The sequence below is a fragment of the Python bivittatus genome, unplaced genomic scaffold (genome assembly GCF_059951505.1).
Source record: "Python bivittatus isolate LINGU-HERP-01145 unplaced genomic scaffold, Pbiv_v1 ctg000330_np1212, whole genome shotgun sequence".
NCBI classification, from domain to species: Eukaryota; Metazoa; Chordata; class Lepidosauria; order Squamata; family Pythonidae; genus Python; species Python bivittatus.
This window is the reverse complement of record NW_028277058.1, coordinates 32544063-32567040: the sequence shown is the minus strand read 5'-3', so window position 1 is coordinate 32567040 and position 22978 is coordinate 32544063. Positions and strand designations below refer to the sequence as shown.

Sequence of the window (22978 nt, the reverse complement as noted above, 5' to 3'; positions counted from 1 at the left end):
TGTCGCTGGGCAACACGGGCTTTCAACTCCCTCCAAAGGTTTTCCATGGGGTTGAGATCTGGAGACTGGCTAGGCCACTCCAGGACCTTGAAATGCTTCTTACAAAGCCACTCCTTCGTTGCTCGGGCGGTGTGTTTGGGATCATTGTCATGTGAAAGACCCAGCCACGTTTCATCTTCAATGCCCTTGCTGATGGAAGGAGGTGTTCACTCAAAATCTCATGATACATGGCCCCATTCATTCTTTCCTTTACACGGATCAGTCGTCCTGGTCCCTTTGCAGAAAAACAGCCCCAAAGCATGATGTTTCCACCCCCATGCTTCACAGTAGGTATGGTGTTCTTTGGATGCAACTCAGCATTCTCTCTCCTCCAAACACGACAAGTTGAGTTTAGACCAAAACGTTCTACTTTGGTTTCATCTGACCATATGACATTCTCCCAATCCTCTTCTGGATCATCCAAATGGTCTCTAGCAAACTTCAGATGGGCCTGGACATGTACTGGCTTAAGCAGGGGGACACGTCTGGCACTGCAGGATTTGAGTCCCTGGCGGCATAGTGTGTTACTGATGGTAGCCTTTGTTACTTTGGTCCCAGCTCTCTGCAGGTCATTCACTAGGTCCCCCCATGTGGTTCTGGGATTTTTGCTCACCATTCATGTGATCATTTTGACCCCACGGGGTGAGATCTTGCATGGAGCCCCAGATCGAGGGAGATTATCAGTGGTCTTGTATGTCTTCCATTTTCTAATTATTGCTCCCACAGTTGATTTCTTCACACCAAGCTGCTTGCCTATTGCAGATTCAGTCTTCCCAGCCTGGTGCAGGTCTACAATTTTGTTTCTGGTGTCCTTCAACAGCTCTTTGGTCTTGGCCATAGTGGAGTTTGGAGTGTGACTGTTTGAGGTTGTGAAAGGTGTCTTTTATACTGATAACAAGGTCAAACAGGTGCCATTACTACAGGTAACGAGTGGAGGACAGAGGAGCCTCTTAAAGAAGTAGTTACAGGTCTGTGAGAGCCAGACATCTTGCTTGTTTGTAGGTGACCAAATACTTATTTTCCACCATGATTTGCAAATAAATTCTTTAAAAATCAGACAATGTGATTTTCTGGATTTTTTTTCTCATTTTGTCTCTCATAGTTGAGGTATACCTATGATGAAAATTACAGGCCTCTCTCATCTTTTTAAGTGGGAGAACCTGCACAATTGGTGGCTGACTAAATACTTTTTTGCCCCACTGTAACCGTGTTTTTTTTCAATAGGCAGTGGAGAATTCCTACATAAGTAAGAACAATAAAATGTGTTAAGTGTTTTAAATATACAGAGCCAACCCAGTTCATATGGAATACTAAATTGCAATTTAGTGTTACATGTATGAGCCTGAATTCACATACTTTGTCACATTCTAATGCCATTAAAACAAAACATATTGCTTTCAATTTCCACCCTAACTGTCCATGCAGTTTTCTTGAAAGTGTTACAGAAGTGGCTTGCCATTGCTTTCTTCCAGTTCTCACCAATAATCCTGAAATGCAGGCAGTTCTCTCAGTTTTAGTCATGGCCTATCTTGCCTAGCCTCAGAGATCAGCCAAGGTCACTACAATTTTGGCTTAGCAATGAATTGGCCTTTTGCTGCTCCAGTTGCTCCTTTAGCTGCCATTACATCTGAACTGCATCTGATGATTTGGAAGGGCAAGACTTTGCTTGTTCAGTTGTATAGTTTGCTACCTGCAAGGGAGTTGTGAAAAAAGGAAGCAGCATACCCATCCATGGTTCACCAATGTTCTTTTTTATTTCATCTTTATCACTTTAATATTCAGGTAGTCCTTGTTTAGCGACTGCCTTGTAGAGCAACCATTCACAGTTACAACAGTGATGAAAAAGCAACTTTGTGACCAGTCCTCACATTTATGACCTTTGCAGGTCTGTAAAGCAAAGGAAAGCTGAAGTAAGATCATAAGCACAGTTGCAGTTTCACTTAGTGACCACTTCACTTAACCAAGTTGCTGGTCCCAATTGAGGTCACTAGGCAAGGACTACCTGTACAGAAGAAAAACCTGTGGGGAAAAAAGTAACCCCCTCCCGAAAACAAAAACCATAGTATATAATGGATATTTTTAAAAAGTACAGCTCAGTTTTTAAATATAGCATTAAATCTTGGCCACATGGAACAATATTGATCAGTCTTTCCATTGCATTGATAAAGAACCATTTCATAAGCAAAGAGTGACATATATCTTCAATCCAAGACTGAATCTGGTGTGACACTGTATTAAAAAAAACTTTTCAGTATGTCACATACTCAGTAACTCCAGAATTCTTCATGTATTGATACATTCCAAATTTTGTTGATAAATTTCAAAATTATTTTGGATATTTAAACAATATTATTCTTCCCAAAATTATATTAATAAGCTTATGAATGTCAAGCCAAAATGAAACAATAGTGGGACAGCCAAGGTTCACTCATATTCTTTGAAACAATGGTGTAGCATTATACTTGAAGTGGGTCACTTTCCTTGGTGAAGTATACTGTCAGCTGTCCATTTCATAGAGCAGCTGAAAGTTTTATTCATGTTAAGAAATGTCTCAGTGTTATCTTTAATTTTTTTTAGATGCAGTTTAAAAAATGTGAAATCTTTAGAACTAGCTTAAGTATATACATTTAAATTAATCTACTTAAATGCAGTTCATTTCCTAGAGTGCGTGCCTCATTTATTTATTTGCTGTACACCAGCACCCACATAAAAATCTGAACAGGCTGCTTGAAAAAAATAATAAAGGGCAAAAATTATGCAAAACAATCACATTTTATAAACCAGCATGTATGTCAAAATCTGTTCTTGTCTTGTCTTAGCATTAATTAGGATTATGTCCCATAGAATACAGAATACTATAGAATTAAGTAAACAAACATAGGCTGGAACTGTAAACCTTATAGAGTTTCATACAGAAACATAGCCAAAGTTAATGGAAAGTGTTTGAATAAATGTGCATAAGATTTGACTTTAAATTATAAAATGGCATATTTTCAAGTATAATAATTGTATGCCTTTACAATTGTAATAATTATTTATTTTGAACTAGGTTGCCGATCTTATCAAGGAATGTCGGCAGGCATTGGCTGAAAGCTTGTTTGTTTGGACTTGCCAGTCACCACTAAGTCGTGATGATACTTTAATCCTTATTAGTTATTTGGAGAAAGCGACTGTAGAAGCTGATGGTTCATTGGACAGAGTAAACTTGGCATTACTTTTGGCTGTTCTTTATTGTTTTGATGTCAGCTTTCTAGAACAGATCACTGAAGATCGAGAAGGTAATACTTTCCACTTCGGTTGATATTGAAAGATGTACCATTCATATGTGTCAATAATTTATAATTAAATGTCTACTAATAAATAAAACATTTATTGCTTACACATTTATCTTAGCTGTTATATTCCTGTGATTCTATGGTTGGTAAAAAAAAAGGATAAAATCAGCAGCTTCTGCAAACTGAAATAATTATTTCCAAGCAAGACTATGACAGACTATAGCAAGATTTAATGAAATGTAAGGGATGGATTAGAAAACTTTCAGCAGTTTCCCATTTAAAATCAGTTTACCTCATAATATATTAGGTTGGAGACTTTCTGTGATTTAGGAAGGAGATGGGTCTTTTCATGAACAATGGAAAAGCTTGCAGCTGTTGTTACATAACCATTTCCTGAATCTTTATCAGACTGAGAACTCACTATTACACTGGAAGAAAAATAAAATAAAAAGGAAGGACAGATCTTGTAGTCTTTAGATAAAAACTTACTATTCCTTAATTAGATGGTAAATTAAATATAGTATTATATAAAGCAACTTTTCTGTACAGTTTTTTGAACTGGGGAAATTATATGTCTGTTTAGGAATTTGCATTTGTGGGAATTAGATGGGAGTTAAGGAGATGTTTCCACTTTTGAGTTTGCTTCCCACTTGTAATACTCTGAGAGTTCCATAATTTGGGATAAAGCTTAAGAATGTCATTTCTTCTACCAGAAGAATATTAGCTTGAATGAATTAATGAGTAAACAATAGGGATAGGGAATGCTTTTTCTTTGTATTTCATACATACTGTACAAAAAATGTCTAAAGTCTTTTGAAAAATAAACATCTAAACTGGAGGAATTTATGACTAAATGTTTCATTGGGCAATTACCTTTATAGTGGACTTTACTTTGGCAGAACGGCATGTAAAGTTCAAAGAAGTATAAATATTAAATGATAGCTATGCTTTCATTCATAGAAGTCTATTTGTGTTAAAATGCAAATCCAGTGTATTTTTTATTTTATATCTAAATTTAACTTTTTATTGGTTGTGCTTGTATATCACACCAAGCCATCATGTGATTTGCATGTTTGAACCCTGTCATGATATGCTGAACAATTGATTGATTGATTAAATGCCATGAAGTTGGTGTTGACTGTTGATAATCACACAGACAGACTCTCCCAAGAATGATTTGTCTTCAGCTTGGTCTTTTAGGTCTCTCAGTACTGCATTCATTGCTGTCATGATCAAATCCATCCAATTTGATGCTGGCTTTTTCTTTCAAGTTTTCCAAGCATTATGGATTTCTCAAGCAAACAGGGCTCTGCATAATGTGTCCCAAATATATTAGTTACTCAAACCATGAAAGTTATTTGAACCATGGTTAAAGTAAGCCATGGCTAGCATAATGTCAGAACTCAACTATGGATTAAGGTCAGCATTACTCACCATTGAAATAAGCATTTGTTCATTAGATGAGTCACATTATGCTAGTCATGGCTTATTTCAGTCATGAAAAGTACTTAATCTTGAAAGAAGATGACCTAATACTTGGTTCACATGTATTGAAATGATTTTCTATATTTTAGTAATATTTTTTGTTTGGGTATGTACGTATACCAGATAATCTCCCTCTTGAACATACAGAGTTGTCTGCACCACCTTTGAAAGAAAGAAAGGAGATGCACTTAAGACTTTCCTTTTCCCCAAGTGGAGAAGAAAATTGATGTATTGCCGTTGCATTTGGCAATAAAAATGCTGCATTTTTCAATTTATTTCCTTAGAGTAAATGAAGGGATGAGACTTCCCCCTCTCCCCATTCCCTCCCCCCTCCCCCCCATGGAGGGGGAAGTTGCTACGTTCTGTTACCAGCAAAAATGCAGGGATATTTAGCAGTTTTGCTAAATGAAAAGGGAAATCTTTTTTGCTCTCATTTTCCTGTTTCCTGTGGGTTACTGATTACTGGGGTGACTGAGACAATCCAGTGGATGGTGGTGGATATGCAACCAGGATATATGTACATAGCAGTGATATGGGAGCAGCTCATTGTGTATCCTTGAACTAGTATGATAATTAATATAAAATGAGAGAAATTTAAGTATTTTTTTTATTTTCAGTGGAATTGGGCCATACTTTTTCATTGGTAGATACTTTTTATTGTTGTTTTAGAACTGATGCGCCAGCTGCCGCTGCTAACAGAAAGACAATACATAGCAGCAATCCACACACGCCTTCAGGAATCTCGACCTTGGAAACTGCCAGGACTTCAAGCTACTGTTAGGTTAGCTTGGGCGCTAACTTTGCGTGGAATTTCACACTTCTCCGATGTGACAGGTAAACTTGATTAAAAGTGGTATTCATAGTCAAGGAATTCAGTTCCACTCCCCTACCTTCATTTCAGTGAAGGAAGCAGCTTTGTACATGTTCCACTAATTAAAATGGCAGCTCTGACCCATGCTTCCTATGAAGTATTATGTGTTATGACATTGGTTTTTTTTGTTCATTCTTCTTTCCAGCACTTGCAGAATTCACTGAAGCTGATGAAGCAATGGCAGAGTTAGCAATTGCAGACAATGTTTTTCTATTCCTTACTGAATCCGTAGTGAGAGCAGAAAACTTTTACCAGGAAGAATTTTACATCCGTAGAATCCACAACCTTATCACAGATTTTCTTGCCCTCATGCCAATGAAAGTAAGTTTCACAGGGAGGGAGCTAGGTCAGAATTATCTTGAATATAAATAGATCAAATATTTTAATGTAATGTCTTTACACAGACTGAAAAAAACATGCTGGTCAAACATAAATATCTTAATGTGCCTATGTCCTGTCCTAGATCCTCTCTTGATCATATTTTATTCATAGAACCAGGAATTTATTTTTTCCACATTATGACTATATAGTTACTTTTGCCAGTATTAGTATTTTGATATGTTGGCTTATTATCCAATTTATATTTTAGGAGGATAATTATTCTGATTTTTATTAACTATCAACTTAGCAAAATAACCCTATTAGTTAAGTAGGGAGATACAAATAGGATATACATTTAAAGTTTTGAAAGAATGTAATAGACTCTCACAAAATGACTGCAACAGTTAAGTGACTAGTCACAAAATATGCATTTAACAGAAGGCTAATTGACTGGGCCGTCCTCCACAATCCTGTGAAGGCACCCGGGATACTCTTTGCCACCCCAGCGTAGTTCTTTCACATTTTTCAACCAGAGCACTAAGATCTGTCTTATTTTTTTAAGAATCATTGTGGTATATTGGATCCAAAAACATTATCTAAGCGGGGAGGGGGTTGATGGGCTTTCTGTATTGTGGATTTTAATTCTGTAAGCTGTGTGTGAGTTGGGCGGCCATATAAATTTGTTTAATAAATAAATAAATAATCAGAATTAGATTATGCTCAAAGAAACACTTTGCTTCACAGCAAGCTAGCTTCCTATTTTATTTTTTTAATTAAAGGAAGCTGAAAAACAAAATTGGGCATTGGTATCAGATTTTTTTCCCTTTTCCCTTCTTTATTAATTTTCTTGACCAACTGTATAGGTGAAACAACTGAGAAACCGTGCTGATGAAGATGCTCGTATGATTCATATGAGTATACAGATGGGTAATGAACCACCTATTTCTGTTAGAAGGGATCTAGAACATCTGATGCTTTTAGTAAGTTACCGTTTTGATTTTTAATAGATACTTGATCAAAAAACAACAAAATGTTTATGTTAAAATTTAAAAGAGTTTATTTTTAACTATCTGGCCACTTATGTAAATCACTTTTTATATTAATCTAATTTCCTCCGGGAACAACATTTTAAAAGTAAAGCAATCAGCATAAGTAGGACTTGTAACCAATCCATGTTTTTAATCTCTTTCTGGAGAGATTTGTCTGCCCACTTTCTTGTTCATGTAAACATTTGCCTAGAATTTAAACCTCAGAGCAGAGATAATACTTGATTTCTTTGTTCTGCAATAACAAATCTTCTGTGCAAATATGACTTTTTTCTTTTCTGCCATAAAGTAGTTTACCTAGCTGTGTTGTGTCTATGAAGTTCTGCTGTAAGCAAGTTCGTGAATGTGGCCTTGAGTGTCTAGAGCAGGGGTCCTCAAACTTTTTAAACAGGGGGCCAGTTCACGGTACCTCAGAATGTTGGGGGGCCAGACTATAGTTTGAGGAGAGGAGGAGAGCCGCTGGACCCGGCATACCTGTCATGTAGAATAGTCCAGCTCTGCGATCTCCCTCCTCATGCATCGCCTGCAGCTCCCGACAAAGCCCCGACACTTCCGCTTCTGACAGGCAGCAGTGGTGGCCAATCAGGCGGGCGGGCCAGATAAATGACCCTGGTGGGCCACATCCGGCCCGTGGGCCATACTTTGAGAACCCCCGGTCTAGAGCAATGGGAGGGAGATATCTTTCTGACTTCCTGTTGTGCGGTTTTGTTTTCTTTTCCTAGTTTCCTTCTCTTCCCTGTCTTTCTCTGTATTGACCTGTAGAATATCTGAATGTAGTTCTATCACTTAAAAATATAGTCTATTGTATAAGTTACGTTAAGCTAAAACAAAAACATACCTTCATTACAATGCTCATTAAAATCTGAAAAGATCCACAGCTTTTAAAAGAGCATACAACTTAAACCTTTGTCATTATGCATAGGAAGGAAGTTAGATTCCCTGGGGCTGCTGCCAATCTGTTTGGCCCTATTTGGCATTTATTTTATACTGGCTAGCAGTCATCGGGTAAAAGTAATTCAGTTTAAATATGGTTAACAAGACTTAACATACAGATCATCATCACTTAACAACCACTCATTCAGCGACTGTTCAAATTTATGAGAGAGCTAAACGAGTAGTACTTATGACTGGTTGTTGAAGTTCTGGCTGTTGCAGTGTCCCTGCGGTTATGTGATTGCGATTTGGGCGCTCAGCAACCAGCTTGCAATTATGATGTCGCAGCATCCCGCAGTCACATGATCACCATTTGCGACCTTCACTGCCAACTTCTGACAAGCAAAGTCAATGGGGAAGTTGGCAGGAGATCGCAAATGGCGACCACATGACATTGTGGGATTCGCTTAACAACAGCAACTGGAAGTGTCAGAACTGCCGTTGCTAAGTGGCGCAATCATGTGGCATCATGCTTTATGATTGTATCGCTTACCAACAGAAATTTCAGTCCCAGTTGTTCTTATTAACTGAGGATTACCAGTACTTTTGCTGAAATATATGACCCACAACTTTTCTTTTTCTTTTCTTTCCTTTACAGATTGCTGAGCTGTATAAGAATGATCCCTTTAATCTGGAACTTGCTCTTGAGTACTGGTGTCCATCAGATTCTCTGCAGAGCTCCACTATCATAGGATCGTATCTTGGGCTAGCCCATCAAAGACCACCTCAGCGTCAGGTTAGAAATAATTACTTCTCTCCTTCATTGTTTAGAGTGCGTGTGACTTGAAATGCCTTTCTTTAACTTAGTTAAGGTTTTCTTGAAACATATTTGTTGACTGTTACCACTACTAAAGGAAGAGCCCTGTTGAGAAGCAGTTACTGTATAGCACACCCTTTGTTTGAAATTACACTGGATTGTTAGCCCTCTTTTGCCTATTTTTTTCCCTATTGAAATCTGTGGTTGTTAATATTGCCTAGTGTTTGCCAGCAGGAGACATATTGCAGTTAATTCTAATAAACATAAAGGTATAAAAATTTAGGTGATTGCTATTACTTGAGCAGATTGTGTATACGTGCTAAACAGAGATATTTAAAAACAAATTTCAGGGGCTTTGAAGTTTGGGCAGGTGTTCCTTCCTAGATGAATCTTTGTTTATATTGCAGGTTGTTTTATCAAAATTTGTTAGACAAATGGGAGACCTCCTTCCTTCCACAATTTACATTCCTTATCTGAAAATGCTCCAGGGATTGGCCAATGGACCCCAGTGTTCCCATTATTGCTTTACTTTGCTGAAGGGTAATGGCAGTACTCATGGTAAGAAATATATTACCATATAGGCTGAATGTTTAGATGTTTTATTTTCATTCACTGTAAACACACATAAGCATAATCTTAAGTACAAGTGTCTTCAGGGAAGTAATTGAAAACTTTGATTGAAGCTTTCCATATTTATTAGGTTCCCTTGTATTGCTTATCCATAGTGCATTTCAAGTTAATGTTTAGTATATCTAATAAAGCTTGTCAATCAGGTGACAACTCCGTGCATTTACTTTTTAATTGGTATTTCATATAACATGCTCCTTAAATGAAAGAACTATATAGATAAAAGTTTAAAGGTAGATATGCCATCCTTGATTTTCAGATTAATGTTTAAATTCTTTATTTTCATTTAATAACTCACATTTTTGTGGGGAGATCATCACTAGGAAATCCTTGTTTCTGCTACAATTCCTGAATGATAGATATTTCATAAAAAGTGACTTTTTAAATAATTAGTAAACAAAACATTTTCTTTCTCTCTGTTTTATATGGATTCTGTGCTTTTGCACATAAAGTTAAAAACTGGATAATTAGCTCACTTTTAGTTATGGGTTTGCTAATTTTATTCATATAATATAATATCAATGAAGAAGGAGAGCTAATAGGAGTTTGCTAATAGAGTTAGGAGGAAGAGAGGAATAATGAGAACTGTCTATTTTGAGGTACTGTGTACTCAACTGTGTTGAGTGAAAAGATAATCTTTGACTACCTGCTGATTGTCAGTTGTGGGTGATTGGCTGCTGCTTATTAAGCAAGCAGAGGCTGCTGCTGAGGGCAGTCAATTTTCCTGGGAGCTAGTCTAGAGTGAACAAGGAGAGCTAACAGGCTTTGGGCAGGAGGAATCACTGATAACTGTCCCCTCTAAGAGGACAGTGGCTACTCAGCTTATCTGGGAGTTTGAGGTGGGAACAAGGAGGAATAAATCTCTTTCCATCTGTGGTACCTTAAGAAATAGAAATGAGTATGACTAGATTTGTGATCTTCAGTCCTTGTGATGTGTCTGTATTCCTTTTTGAAAATAAGGTGGCCTATATTTGCAGCAAGTAGAAACTTGTAGTGTGCTTAACAAAAAAGGTGTAAGATTGTAGCAGTGAATAGCAACTTAAAAGAAAAGTAAACAATTCATTACACAAAACAGTAAAGGTCATAAAACAGGAGTTGATAAAGGAAGCAACTCTTTGCAAGGAAAAGAAACAAACAAGGAAGCAATCCCATTGTTATTTGGAGTGCTTTAATATGGATTCCTCACTCAGAATGGGCTTGGCCTCGTCCTGAATGATCTTACCAACTCTGTGAGATTAATGTATTGTCGAAGGCTTTCACGGCCGGCATACGATGGCTGGTGTGGGTCTTCTGGGCTGTGTGGCCGTGTTCTTGAAGTTTTGTTTCCTAACGTTTCGCCAGCACCTGTGACCGGCATCTTCAGAGTGCAGGAGCACAGACAGGAGCAGTTTGGGGCACAGAGAGAACTGCTCCTGTCTGTGCTCCTGCACTCTGAAGATGCCGGTCACAGGTGCTGGCAAAACGTTAGGAAACAAAACTTCAAGAACACGGCCACACAGCCCGGAAGACCCACACCAGCCATCTGTGAGATTAAGTTTTGGGAAATGTTATTTTCACCTGCAGTTTATTTAATATCTGAAATTATGTAGAATCTACATTATAGATTTTTTCTCTTCTAGCTGAAAACATCCAAGGAGCAGGTGGCAGTCCTGTCTCTTGGGAACACTTCTTTCATTCCTTGATGCTGTACCACGAACATTTACGAAAAGATTTGCCAAGTGCAGATAGCATTCAGTATCGTCATCTTCCTCTCAGAGGCATCACACAGAAAGAACAGGATGGATTAATTGCCTTTCTGCAGCTTACTAAGACTATTGTGAAATGGGTAGGTAGTTATCTGATACATGAAGAAATTCAGTTTGTTCATTATTCAGTAGTCACTGGCATATTTGGCCAGGAATAAATGTAGAAGGAGCCAAGGGATGACCATAGATCTAGTTTACTTGAAGCTGAACTTATTGGGAGAAAAATAATATGTAGGAAAAATGTTACAATTCTGAATATTTTTTGTTTGTTATAACAGACACTGTAGCTGACAAGGCTTAATTTCATTTATATCATTAAACATCAGTGATGGTTTTTCTTAATTTTTCAGAGTGAAAATGCACGATTGGCTCTCTGTGAACACCCTCAGTGGACACCAGTAGTTATTATTCTGGGACTTCTGCAATGCAGTATACATCCAATTTTGAAAGCAGAGTTATTAGAGACTCTCTCAGCCTTTGGGAAATCTCCTGAAATTGCTGCTTCATTATGGCAGTCATTGGAATACACACAGGTATTTTTTAAAGGGATGTTTAGCCCTCCTCGCCTCTTGTAAGATTTGTTTTATGTTTTCCAATTTGGGAAGTTGGCCTACATAGCAGAACAGACTGAGAAAATCCGTGGAGCCATCTGAGTTCCTGAATGCTTTGCCATTTGTACTGTAGTGTTTTCCTTTATATTATAAATCCCTGCTGGTAGATGGGGAGCAGATGGTAGAGAGGCAAAAAGTCTGTATGTAAGAAGTAAAAAGGGTGCATGTTTAGTGGGAAGCTTTTTAAACTCTCAAATTTCTGTCAACAAAATCTGTTTCCTACAAAAGATGGCCATTAGATGGATTTGCTTTTAATTCTTTAACAAAGGGTAAGTAAGCAAATCACAGCACAAGCCATTCTTATGAAAATTCTCCCTATCATTAGCATTATTCACAGTTAGTTGTTCTGTCTGTCTTCCTTATGTTATTTACTTAACAAACAGGAAAAGGTATGGGAAGAGGGCAGGTACTTTTATTTTGGAGCAGGACTTTTCACAAATGGTTTGTACAATCAACAATATAATACTAGTTGATTCTTTTGATATTGTATTATTTTGCTAATGATGACAAACATTTCATTTCTCTCCCATTTCTTTTGGAAGATATTGCAGACTGTAAGAACTCCAGGCCAAAGGCAAGCCATTGGTATTGAGGTAAATTGTCTCCACTTAGTCACTTGATTATATAAAATGAGACAGTTGTTGTCTTTGAGTAACTTGAAAATATACTGCTTTTCTTTTAAAAAAAAATCTCAAGAAAGAAAACAATGTAAAATCTGTTAAAATCCATTATATCAGTGGTTAGCAGCCTTAATCCAATAAAAAAAAAAAAGGATCAGTAATCTGATCTGTGCAGAGTTAAATGTTCCTTATTTCCTGGATACAGTGGAATAAACTTGCAAGCTGTGAAAATAGTGATACTCAAATTGCAACTAGGTCTTTTTGGTAATTATAATTTGATTTAACTTGGAATTATTTAAAATGGATTGGAGCCTTAAATATTAAAACACAATAGATAGATTCTAAGTTTTTCAAAATTTATCTCTTCCTCCTGCCCTATTTTCTTTTTAGGTAATTCCCTGAAGGCAAGCCTGACTTAACATTTGCAAGTTTTACTAATAAAAGGGATTCTGAAGGATAGAATTCCATTCTTTATAAATTCTCTTCTTTATATAATATTATTATTATTATTATATAATATTAAAATTAAATATTATATATAATAATATTAAAACTTTTAAAAAGGAAAGTAAAAACTAATACAAGCTAATATAAAGTATGGAATGAAAAAGAAAGAAATCAAAGAGAAAACTAAAAGTGCAACAAAGGGAAAGAAAGTTAAAAAAAATAGAAGAGAAAGAAAAAAAAATACAAAAAAGTGGCTTCCAATCTACTTTATAGCAGTTATAAGTACAATTATAAACTTATCTCTTTCTCTAAAGTTACATGTCTCTCTCCTTTCTATAATCTATCCTGTCTAAAACCATAAATCATAAGTTCATTTTTTTCCTTGTTTTCTGCAAAAATCCATAAGAGGTTTCCAGTGAGCAATAAATGTAAATATTGTCTTTTCTCTAATCAAAAAAGTCAATTTGGTCATCTCAGTGAGTTTCATCATCTTCACCAACCATTCCTCCACTGTAGGTATTGCCAAATCTTTCCATCTTTGTGCATACAATAAACTTGCTGCAGTTATCATATACAAAAACAAAGTTCTATGTCTTTTTTCCAACTGTTTGTCCATCAGTCCCAAAAGAAAGACCTCTGGTCTCAATTGTATATTAATTTTTTAAATCCTCTGAATTAGTGTGTGTATTTGAATCCAAAATTTTCTAGCTTTTTTACACATCCATCAAGCATGATAAAATGTCCCTTCTTGTTCCCATTTCCAACATAAATTTGAAGTGCCTTTATACATTCTGGGCAGTTTCTCTGATGACATATATCACTGGTACATCATTTTATAAAAATTATCTTTAAGATTATAACATAGTGTAAATTTCAGTCCTTTCAACCATGTATTTTCCCATTGTTCCATCTGTATATTATAACCAACATTTTAGCCCACCTTATCATAACATTCTTTCACTTGTTCTTCTGTTTCAAATTTCAATAGACATTTATACATTTTAGCAATTACATGTTCATCATTTGTACATAATTCCATTTCAAACTCAATCTTACAATGTTCAAAACCATAAATTCTTTTGTCTACTTTAAATCTTTCTAATAACTGTAAATAAGAAAACCTTTGGCAACTATGTCCCTCTGCCACCAGTCCTTCTCTTGATTTTATTTTACATTCCCTTTGACAAAATTCTAGTATCTCACAATAAGTTAGCCATTTGTGTTTGCTTGTTATTTCTCGTCTATAAAATGCTTCTTGTACTGAGAGCCACAAAGGTGTTTTCGGGCACGACCTGGATTTGTGTCTATTCCATATTCTCAATATAGCACGTCTAACATAATGATTTTTAAAATCTACATTAACCTTGATTTTGTCATACCCCAGAAAGCCATGCCAACCAAATCTTAGGTCATGTTCTTCTAACTCCAAAAGTCTTCTATTTCTCAGCAGCACCCATTCTTTTGTCCAAACCAAACAGCAAGCTGCAAAATACAATTTCATATTGGTAAACCCAATCCTCCTCTTTCCTTTGCATCCTGTAATATCTTATATTTAACTTGTGATTTTTTTCCCCGCCACACAAATGTAGATATATCCTTTTGCCACTATTTAAATGGTACATCAGTTGTCAAAACAGGTATTGTCTGACCATTCTTTATAACTGCTGATGTGGAGAGCTTAGCCTGTTTAGGGTTTTAAAAATGGCAATTTGAACTGTGCCCTGTGCACATTATTGTTGTAAAATTGCAGTATAACTTCTGTGAAGCTGAGGCTTCCATTACAACTTTTGTAATATTTGTAGATGATAAATTATCAATTTATTAGATTAAACATCATAGACTGAAATCACAAAATGTCTTGGGGGTTTTTGATGAAGGAACCTTGAGAAAACTGGAAGAAACATTTGCATGAGTTTATTTAAGAGTGGTAAATGAGACAGTGTGCTGCCATTGTGTTTAAAAAGTAACATGTTCAGTATTTGTCTTATATTCCTGGAAGGTTGAATTGAATGAGATAGAATCCCGGTGTGAGGAATATCCTTTAACTCGTGCCTTCTGCCGGCTCATCAGCACCCTGGTAGAAAGTTCATTTCCTTCTAACCTGGGTGCTGGGCTGCGCCCCCCAGGGTTTGAGCCATACCTTCATTTTCTGAGAGACTCTGTATTTCTTCGATTTCGTACCAGGGCCTACCGGAGAGCTGCTGAGAAGGTAAATATTACTTCTTCTTGTAATGCATATTACAACAAATCTATGCAAACTTGTGTTTGTATTGTCTTTATTTTAATTATGTAATATTTCTGTAATATTGCTCCTCTGAAAAGTCCTATGGCAGTAGTTGTAACAATAAATTACTATGGTGTTATAAGGCACATTTATTTATTGATTTGATTTATCTGTATGACCACCCACTCAATGTACGATTCTCGGTGGTGAACAGCAGATTAAACAACAATAGAAACACCAGAAAAAGCCATTCCTAAGAATTATAAAGTCTGTGTTGTTTCCTCAGTCCTTGTATTGTAGGTCAGAACTGAGGATATATTTTGCAAATGGAAAAACTCAGGTTGAATCTTTAGCATCTCAAGTAGGACTGAAAGACTCTTGTTGGAAATGTTGGGAATCTGCTGCTAACTTTCTAGAGATCTTATTGATTTGATTCAATATAGTGTTTTGACTCTAAAACTGGAAACTGAAGTTTGAGACCTCCATTTGTCTTTAGCTTGTACAGCAAGATGATTATTACCAAACCTCCTTTCCAATCCTTACATATTGAAATCTATATTATTTAAACATTGTAACTTTTGTTACATCTTTGTGACCTAAAATTCCAATCCGGACTCTTTTTGGGCATATATGGAATCCTTGTCCAAACAAGGCTTTTTCTCTAAATGTAATCCTATACTAGCTAATCTGAAAAAAAGGGCTATTGGAATTTATTTGTACAATAAAAAATTGAAGAAATTAATATGTACAATGTTACTGGATTTCATTTCTATAGATTGTGGGTGTTGGTCAATGTGTGTCAGGGGTTGGTTTCATTTCTTTTTTTAGAACCACTTTATATTGGCAATTGGTTGAATTCAAGGCTTCTTTTCTTTCAATGGAACAAGTCTTCTCTCAGGAAATGTCTCATTAAGCTCCTTCTGTCAGAAAAGAAAACATTGGATCCAACTCAATGAATTAAAATAGTCTGTATAACTTTTTTTTCTTACTACATGAATGATATTTTGGATGTGGCTTTCTTGACAGTGGGAAGTAGCTGAAGTAGTTCTGGAGGTTTTTTATAAATTACTGAGTGACTATGAACCCCAGCTTGAAGATTTTGTGGATCAGTACGTGGACTTGCAAGGTATGCTGTTTGCTGATCTCTGTTAACCTAGCATTTGCCTCTTGCTGGGAGAACAAGCCAACCAAATCTCATGTTTTTTGGTCATTGTGATCAGCTGGTGACTGCTAATTTGTGTTTATTTAACTTCATTAGTATGCTAAGTGCTCCTCAAAACATAAGCAGGGATATTTATAGTTCAATGTGATTTCCATGTACAACGTTAGAGTAGGGAGTGAGATTTGGAGAATGAATTAAGATGCTATGGCATTTTTAAAATATAATAAGGGTGTTAAAAAATCATTTTTCCCCAATGAAATTTTAGGAGAGACTTAGAGGTAGAATGGGGAGGAGAGGGAGGCAGTGACAAGAGATTGAAATAGAGGGAAAGCCCTTTAAAATAAGGCTAGAAATCTGGAGATGGGATAAGTGATGTAAATCCCAAGAAAGATTATAGTGGTTCATATAAAGGGGAGAATTTGGTTTTTTGCTTTAGCTCACTTGATTTCAGTTTAGAGAAAGGGCAAGGTCTCAGGAATAAATGTGGTAAGAATTTAATGGGAAAATACTTGTTTGAATTGTTTATTCAGGAAAAAGAGAAGCAGAAAATAAAAATGACAATGATTATGTTTACATTTGTTCTGGTAAAGTATAATCTGGTAAATAATACATAAATGTATGTTTCATTTTCTAGGAGAAGAAGTAATAGCTTATAAACCACCAGGGTTTAACTTGATGTATCATCTATTGAATGAATCACCAATGTTGGAATTATGTCTTAGCTTGCTGGAAGAAGGGGTTAAACAGCTAGATACCTATGCGCCTTTCCCTGGTATGTTGCAAGTTTTTTAAATTAAAAAATTAAAATATCCACATGGCTCTAGTATAGGCTGTTTACTGAAAAAAAGCTGCTGAATTAAAAGTGGCAGTTCTTGAAGGGTTGTTCATTTCTTTTGCCTCCATCAGTGTACTTGTATAAACTCACTGTGAATTATTCTCTCCCCCCACTTTCCCCCTGTGGGGGAATCATGAATGTGTGTTCCATTTGTCTGATTTGTTTTCTTCTATAGGAAAGAAGCATTTAGAGAAGGCAGTACAGTATTGTCTTGGGCTGCTCAATCTAGCTCTGCAGAAAGAGAACCTTTTCATGGACTTCTTAAGAGAAAGCCACCTCTCTCTCATTGTTACCTCACTAGAACAGCTGCTGCAAGGAATCAACCCTCGGACTAAAAAAGCAGACCATGTGGTAAATATTGCCAGGTAAGTCCCAAGAATTCAGAAAGACAGCTGTGCCTGTAGAGATGATGTGTTTTTACTCAGAGTATAATATCTTTTCCAGAGGTTCCTATGCCATGAGTGTTTACACAGATTTTCATTAATCAGCTTGCTTCATAGAAATAGAATACTGTCCCTGTATTCATCTGATTCATAGGAATAAGCTGCACATTTCTCAAGAACAAGTTCTAAGCAGTTTCTGTTTATATGGTGAAAAATATTATATTCTAATTTGATTTTACAGACTGTGCACGTGGCCTGAAGAAATTGGGATGTAAGAAACAATTGAATTAGGGGATAAAATGTAAGCTGCTTTACCCTCTAAAGAATAGAATAATGGTTTGAGTAGAGTTATACCTATGTATTCCAGGTACTGTACATTGTACAAAAATATAGGCACTTAGCATGGTGCACGATTTCATGATCAGGATTAACAGGTAGAATCCACATTTCTCTGGCATTCTAGTCAATACATCAATTACTACCACTACTACTGCTATAATGTTGTATTTTAAAGGTACCTTTATCATGGTAATACCAATCCTGAACTGGCTTTTGAAAGTTCCAAGATCCTGTGTTGCATTTCTTGCAATTCTAATATTCAGGTCAAACTGATTGGAGACTTCACACAAGACCAGGTAATTGCAGTTAATTTTTTAAGCAAGAAAAAAGGAATGGTCACCAGTTATTAGGAAATGATTTATTAGTAGGGATGTGCAAATGCTCTGGGCTCAAACCATTCCATGAATGAAACAGCTGGTTTGGCTAGTCTGTACCCAGACCAAAACACACGTTTTGGAAGTTTTAATCTATATGTGGAATGAAATGGGACCTATTTTGTTTTGGATACAGACTGAAATGTGGCTATTCCAGGCAAAAGTGGTTTGGTGGGGGGGAAATCAGGAAAAACCTAAGGCTGGATACTTTGTGATGGCATGTATGGATGTAAGTGGCTGAGAAGAGACAGAGAGAAGGGAAGAGAAGGTGGTAGACAGATGGGGGACGGGTAGTGTGGCACATAAGGCATGTGGAGGAAGAGGGAAGGGAGATGATGATGCACCCCAGCCTTGCCCTAGTCACCCCATAAAATCATTTGGGGATCCCTTCAGAGATTATTTCTCCCAAAGCCTGGAACAACTAAAACATTCTAGTTTTTGTTTCTGCTGAAACATGGTAGTTATGAAATGATATAACAGAACTTTTGGAATGTGATGGTTTGTTTTGAATTCAAGCATATTTCTCATTTTTGGTGCACTCCTATTTATTAGTTACAATCTAGGTTTGTATATATTTTTGATTATATATCAGTAAGTCATCTTTTAATACCTTATTATCTTTTCTTAACTTTTAATTACAAATCTAGAGTATCAGCCAGAAACTAATGGCTGGATTTGTAGAGTGTTTGGACAATGAAACTGCAGAAGAAATAATTAACCCTGATGAAGGTATGAAAGCTGTTGATTTTATTTTCATGTTTATTTTCAAAAATGAAATATAGTTTGAGTTTATTTGCACAATGTTATTCTTTTAATTTCAGAAGACAGAATAGTGGTGAATGACTGCATTCAGAAGTCTGTACCATTTTAAATTTAGTTCTTACAATTTTGAACAAAATTATAGTTAGCCTGCCAAAAGGCTGAGCAAAAAATTACATGTAAAAAATAATTTTACAAGTATATTAGTGTTCCCGTTCCCATACTTTATGAGTGAGCTGGTGACCGTTCCCATACTTTATGAGTGAGCTGGTGATATACAATTACTTCAAAAACAAATTGATACTTTCTGATATATTTTTAACCGAAGCTTTCATGCTTGCGTGTCTGTTGTTCATATGAAAAAGTTGCAGATGATTGTAAATTAAACATGTTTTTATTAATAGATAATACATATGAATTGACTGAATGCTTTCTGGATACTCCACTTTTAATATAAACATGTATGCTTGATTCTAAGAATTTGAAGTTGAAAGGAAGCAGGCACCGATCTTCCATGAAACAAGGATTAATATTCTGAACCTTCTCATTACCTCTTTGGAGTGCAATCCACCCAATCTTGCTTTGTATCTTCTCGGTTATGAGTTCAGGAAGCCTGTCAGCACCACAAACCTGCAAGATCCAGGTACCCAGCTAAAAGTGCCCTGATAATAGAAAAGGTGTGGGAAGTGGTTGTTTACCATCTGGAAAAAATCAACCCACACTTGGATAGTGATATTTTCTTTTCTTATTTTTCACTATGGCATAAAGCGATAAATGTTAAATGTTATATATGTTAAAATTAGTGCATTGTAGAAAATGCATCTACGTGTAAACTCTACAGAATCTGTGTACTGTTAGGTTCCTTTCATATCCCTAATTTTATAAGAGCACTCTTTGACACTTTTAGTTAGTATATTAAAAAGGATACTAAACCTTTCAAACAGCATGAAATTTGTTTTTTTCCATGTGAATTGCTTTATTATGCCATATATACTGCTTATCTAAACAAGTCTCTTAAATCTTCAAGGTGTACTAGGTTGCCCTCGGACTTGCCTTCATGCTATTTTGAACATATTAGAGAATGGTACTGGAACAAGATCTGATCCCACAGCAGTTCGGGAATCCCCACATCTAGCAGAGTTGTGTTATCAGGTATAAAATAAATTTTGTGTAAAGCTGAATTTAAATTTTGTATATACAGCTTTCAATTAGTGGGAAATGTTTTTTGTAGTTTTACAGTACTATTTTGATTCTTAAAATAATACCACATTCCTATGTATGACTAAGGAGAAAGATGTCTCTTTGAATTCAGTGGTATTTTCTTTCAAATATTTGTATTCCTGAATCCTTCACTATATAGCATGCAGCCTAAGCTGATTTTTAAAGATAGGGCTGTTACATGTGAGTCATGTAAATCACTGAAGGCAGTTGTAACACTTCATTATAAATAATTCATCTCCAATTTTTTTACCTGATATTCTTTGTAAAATTTTAAGAGGAGTGCATGTTTTTGCGTATATTCCCAAATACACAATGAATTTTCTTCGGATTAACAGGTGATTTATCAGTTATGTGCGTGCTCAGACACATCAGGCCCAACTATGAGATATTTGAGAACTAGCCAGGATTTCTTATTCTCTCAACTGCAGCACTTGCCATTTTGTGTCAAAGGTAACATTTGAAATGGACTCTCACTGGATGTATTTTATTCTATCGCTTTGAAACGTTTATTGTTTAATATTAAGTTGAAATTCTTATAGTAAAGCTATTTATGTCTCAGAACATTGGAAATCTTGTCTTGGTAGGAAGAGAAACACTTTTCCCTTCTTTTCTTTTTTGCTTCTTTTCCATCTCAGCGTTGGGAAAGAATGTATTACAAAGGCTGGGAGGGGGGTATGTTTTCCGAAGCGTGTGTAGTTTACTGTGCTGTACTGTTTCTGTCTGTACTTCTAATCAGAGCATGAGATTCCTGCTTTGAATCAGATGTCATGGCTAATGAAAACTGCATCTATAGAATTGCGGGTTACTTCACTGAACCGCCAGCGTTCTCACACACAGAGACTATTGCAGCTCCTTCTCGATGATGTGCCAGTCAGATCTTATTTAGGTAAATGGAATTTGGCTGGGTGGATACAAGGGTCAAGACTATTATATCTAAAGGCAGGTTTTTTTTCTTTTTTGAATTGCTTATCACTTTCATATCCAATTGTTATAACTTCCACTATAACATTCTCTAGTACTTCTCACAGAGAGCTTAATGTTATGACTTTAGAAGTGAGGGAAGCAAACATTACTGAAATAATGGAGAAACTGGTTTAGCCAAAGTTGACATGTTAATAGCAGTTAAAGATTATTCAGTATAACACATAGTTCTTGCTTATTAACAAGATACATAGCTAGAAGATTTTATTGCTCATCTCTCTCAGTGTAAAATTAGGATTGGGTGGAATGTGTTGCTATCAATGTGTACTTCAGATTTCTGAATGTTAAAAATTAATGGCAAAGACCAAAATAAGTTGTCTTAGGTCCTAGTTCTCACCAATCTATCATCCTTTTTAAAGGTAGCAGTGAGAAGGACCTATCTTGATTCTCATTATTCATGTATGAAATTATCAGTATAATGCTACAGTACCCCACCCAGGCACAAATAGAGCTCCACATTTTTTTCTGTCTCTCACTAAGTACATGTTAATGCTACAAATTTGATGAAGCAGTAATGTAATTTTGAGACTGAATCCATTCTGTCCTTTCTTTGAGGGGTAGCCAAAGGCTCTGCAATAATTAAGGCAAACATAATGACATATAATAATTATCATTACGTAAAACATTCCCAAAAGGTGCCTAGCAAAATATGTTAGTGTAAGCAAAGCACCTCTCTTCAGAGTGTTAAAGAAGTTTGCATCTTTCAGTTTGTGCAGCTGCTTCAAAGTGCACAGGCATTTTGTATTTTATTGCTTTAAATTTATACTGTGATGAAGTTGGGTGGCCTATAAATTAATGTTAATTTTTAAAAATTCAATTTTCTTAGCTGATGGTGAAGGAGGAATAGAAGATGATAGTCGTTCTGTCAGTGGATTCCTTCACTTTGACACTGCTTCCAAAGGTAAGTTACTTGTGAAGACCTGGTTTACAGATTTTAATTAAGAATAGAGTGACTGTTATGTAGACTGCTGCAGCAAAACTGTAGCCTGTGTCCTGAATTTTTTGCTTGCTTGTTATAATCAGAATATTCAGAAATTGTCAGAAAAATCACAATACAGCTTAATTTATAAATGAGAAATATATTTCTGTATAGGTATTATATGCTTATATAATACATTCATTTTTTGGCTTCTAACATACATCTTTCATGCTGTTTCTGTGCTGTTCTTCAACACATGAAATTCCAGAGCACTGTATAACTTAATACATTAATAAGCAACTTAATACATTACAATGAAATGAGTGGGCATAATCTAGAAACTGATAAATGATTTGAAATTTATTGGGATTTTTTCCCCTTTATTAATTCCCTAAAATTTTCTATGTTCAATATGACTAGCTCCAAGAGCAGAAAACTTAAAGCAAATGCTAAACCACTCATACTTTTGTTTTGTGTATTGTAGTTACCTGCTGGACTGGAGCTATATTGTTTCCAAATGTGACTATACAGTAGCTATCTGATGCTGGAGCTTTATTATGCACTTGTGATATAGATATTAATAGGAATGAAGTGTAGAATTATGATAAACAGAAAATATAAATCATAAAGCTTGTCATTTATATCTTCTAAGTTCAGTTGAATTCTGATCTGTCTGATTTCCAGATATTTTTAAATAGATTTCTTCTGTCTTTAGTACATAGGAAAATCTTGAGCATCCTTGATTCAATTGACTTCAATCAAGAGATCCCAGAGCCTTTGCAACTGGATTTTTTTGACCGTGCTCAAATAGAGCAGGTCATTGCTAACTGTGAGAACAGGAGTGCACATGGGCCTATTATCTGCAATGTGAAGGTCAGCAAGTTTTGAGAAACACTGATGTTATACATAAATCTATATAAATACAGTTTAAGAGGTTGATCCACCCACAGTAATACATGTATAAGCCCCCTTTATTTCACTGATTTTTATATACATCATTCCCC

At 35.8% G+C, this 22978-nt stretch overlaps 1 protein-coding gene across 2 annotated transcripts in view; it reads left to right on the top strand.

The window, feature by feature from the left end:
• The window catches only part of NUP205 (nucleoporin 205), a 55807-nt gene that overhangs the window by 11641 nt on the left and 21188 nt on the right, over window positions 1-22978 (top strand). For both annotated transcript variants that reach the window (XR_015796441.1, XM_088141924.1), the window contains exons 6-26: window positions 3089-3317; window positions 5469-5633; window positions 5816-5991; window positions 6855-6971; window positions 8569-8706; window positions 9135-9285; window positions 10974-11179; window positions 11450-11632; window positions 12253-12303; window positions 14777-14986; window positions 16028-16127; window positions 16798-16935; window positions 17174-17363; window positions 17896-18016; window positions 18742-18823; window positions 19332-19496; window positions 19881-20005; window positions 20410-20524; window positions 20811-20960; window positions 21882-21956; window positions 22690-22847. Coding sequence is in view for 1 of the 2 variants with exons in the window: in XM_088141924.1 (XP_087998050.1) it covers window positions 3089-3317; window positions 5469-5633; window positions 5816-5991; window positions 6855-6971; window positions 8569-8706; window positions 9135-9285; window positions 10974-11179; window positions 11450-11632; window positions 12253-12303; window positions 14777-14986; window positions 16028-16127; window positions 16798-16935; window positions 17174-17363; window positions 17896-18016; window positions 18742-18823; window positions 19332-19496; window positions 19881-20005; window positions 20410-20524; window positions 20811-20960; window positions 21882-21956; window positions 22690-22847 (3045 nt within the window). In the remaining variant the exon portion in view is untranslated. The remainder of the gene's footprint in view (window positions 1-3088; window positions 3318-5468; window positions 5634-5815; window positions 5992-6854; window positions 6972-8568; window positions 8707-9134; window positions 9286-10973; window positions 11180-11449; window positions 11633-12252; window positions 12304-14776; window positions 14987-16027; window positions 16128-16797; window positions 16936-17173; window positions 17364-17895; window positions 18017-18741; window positions 18824-19331; window positions 19497-19880; window positions 20006-20409; window positions 20525-20810; window positions 20961-21881; window positions 21957-22689; window positions 22848-22978) is intronic.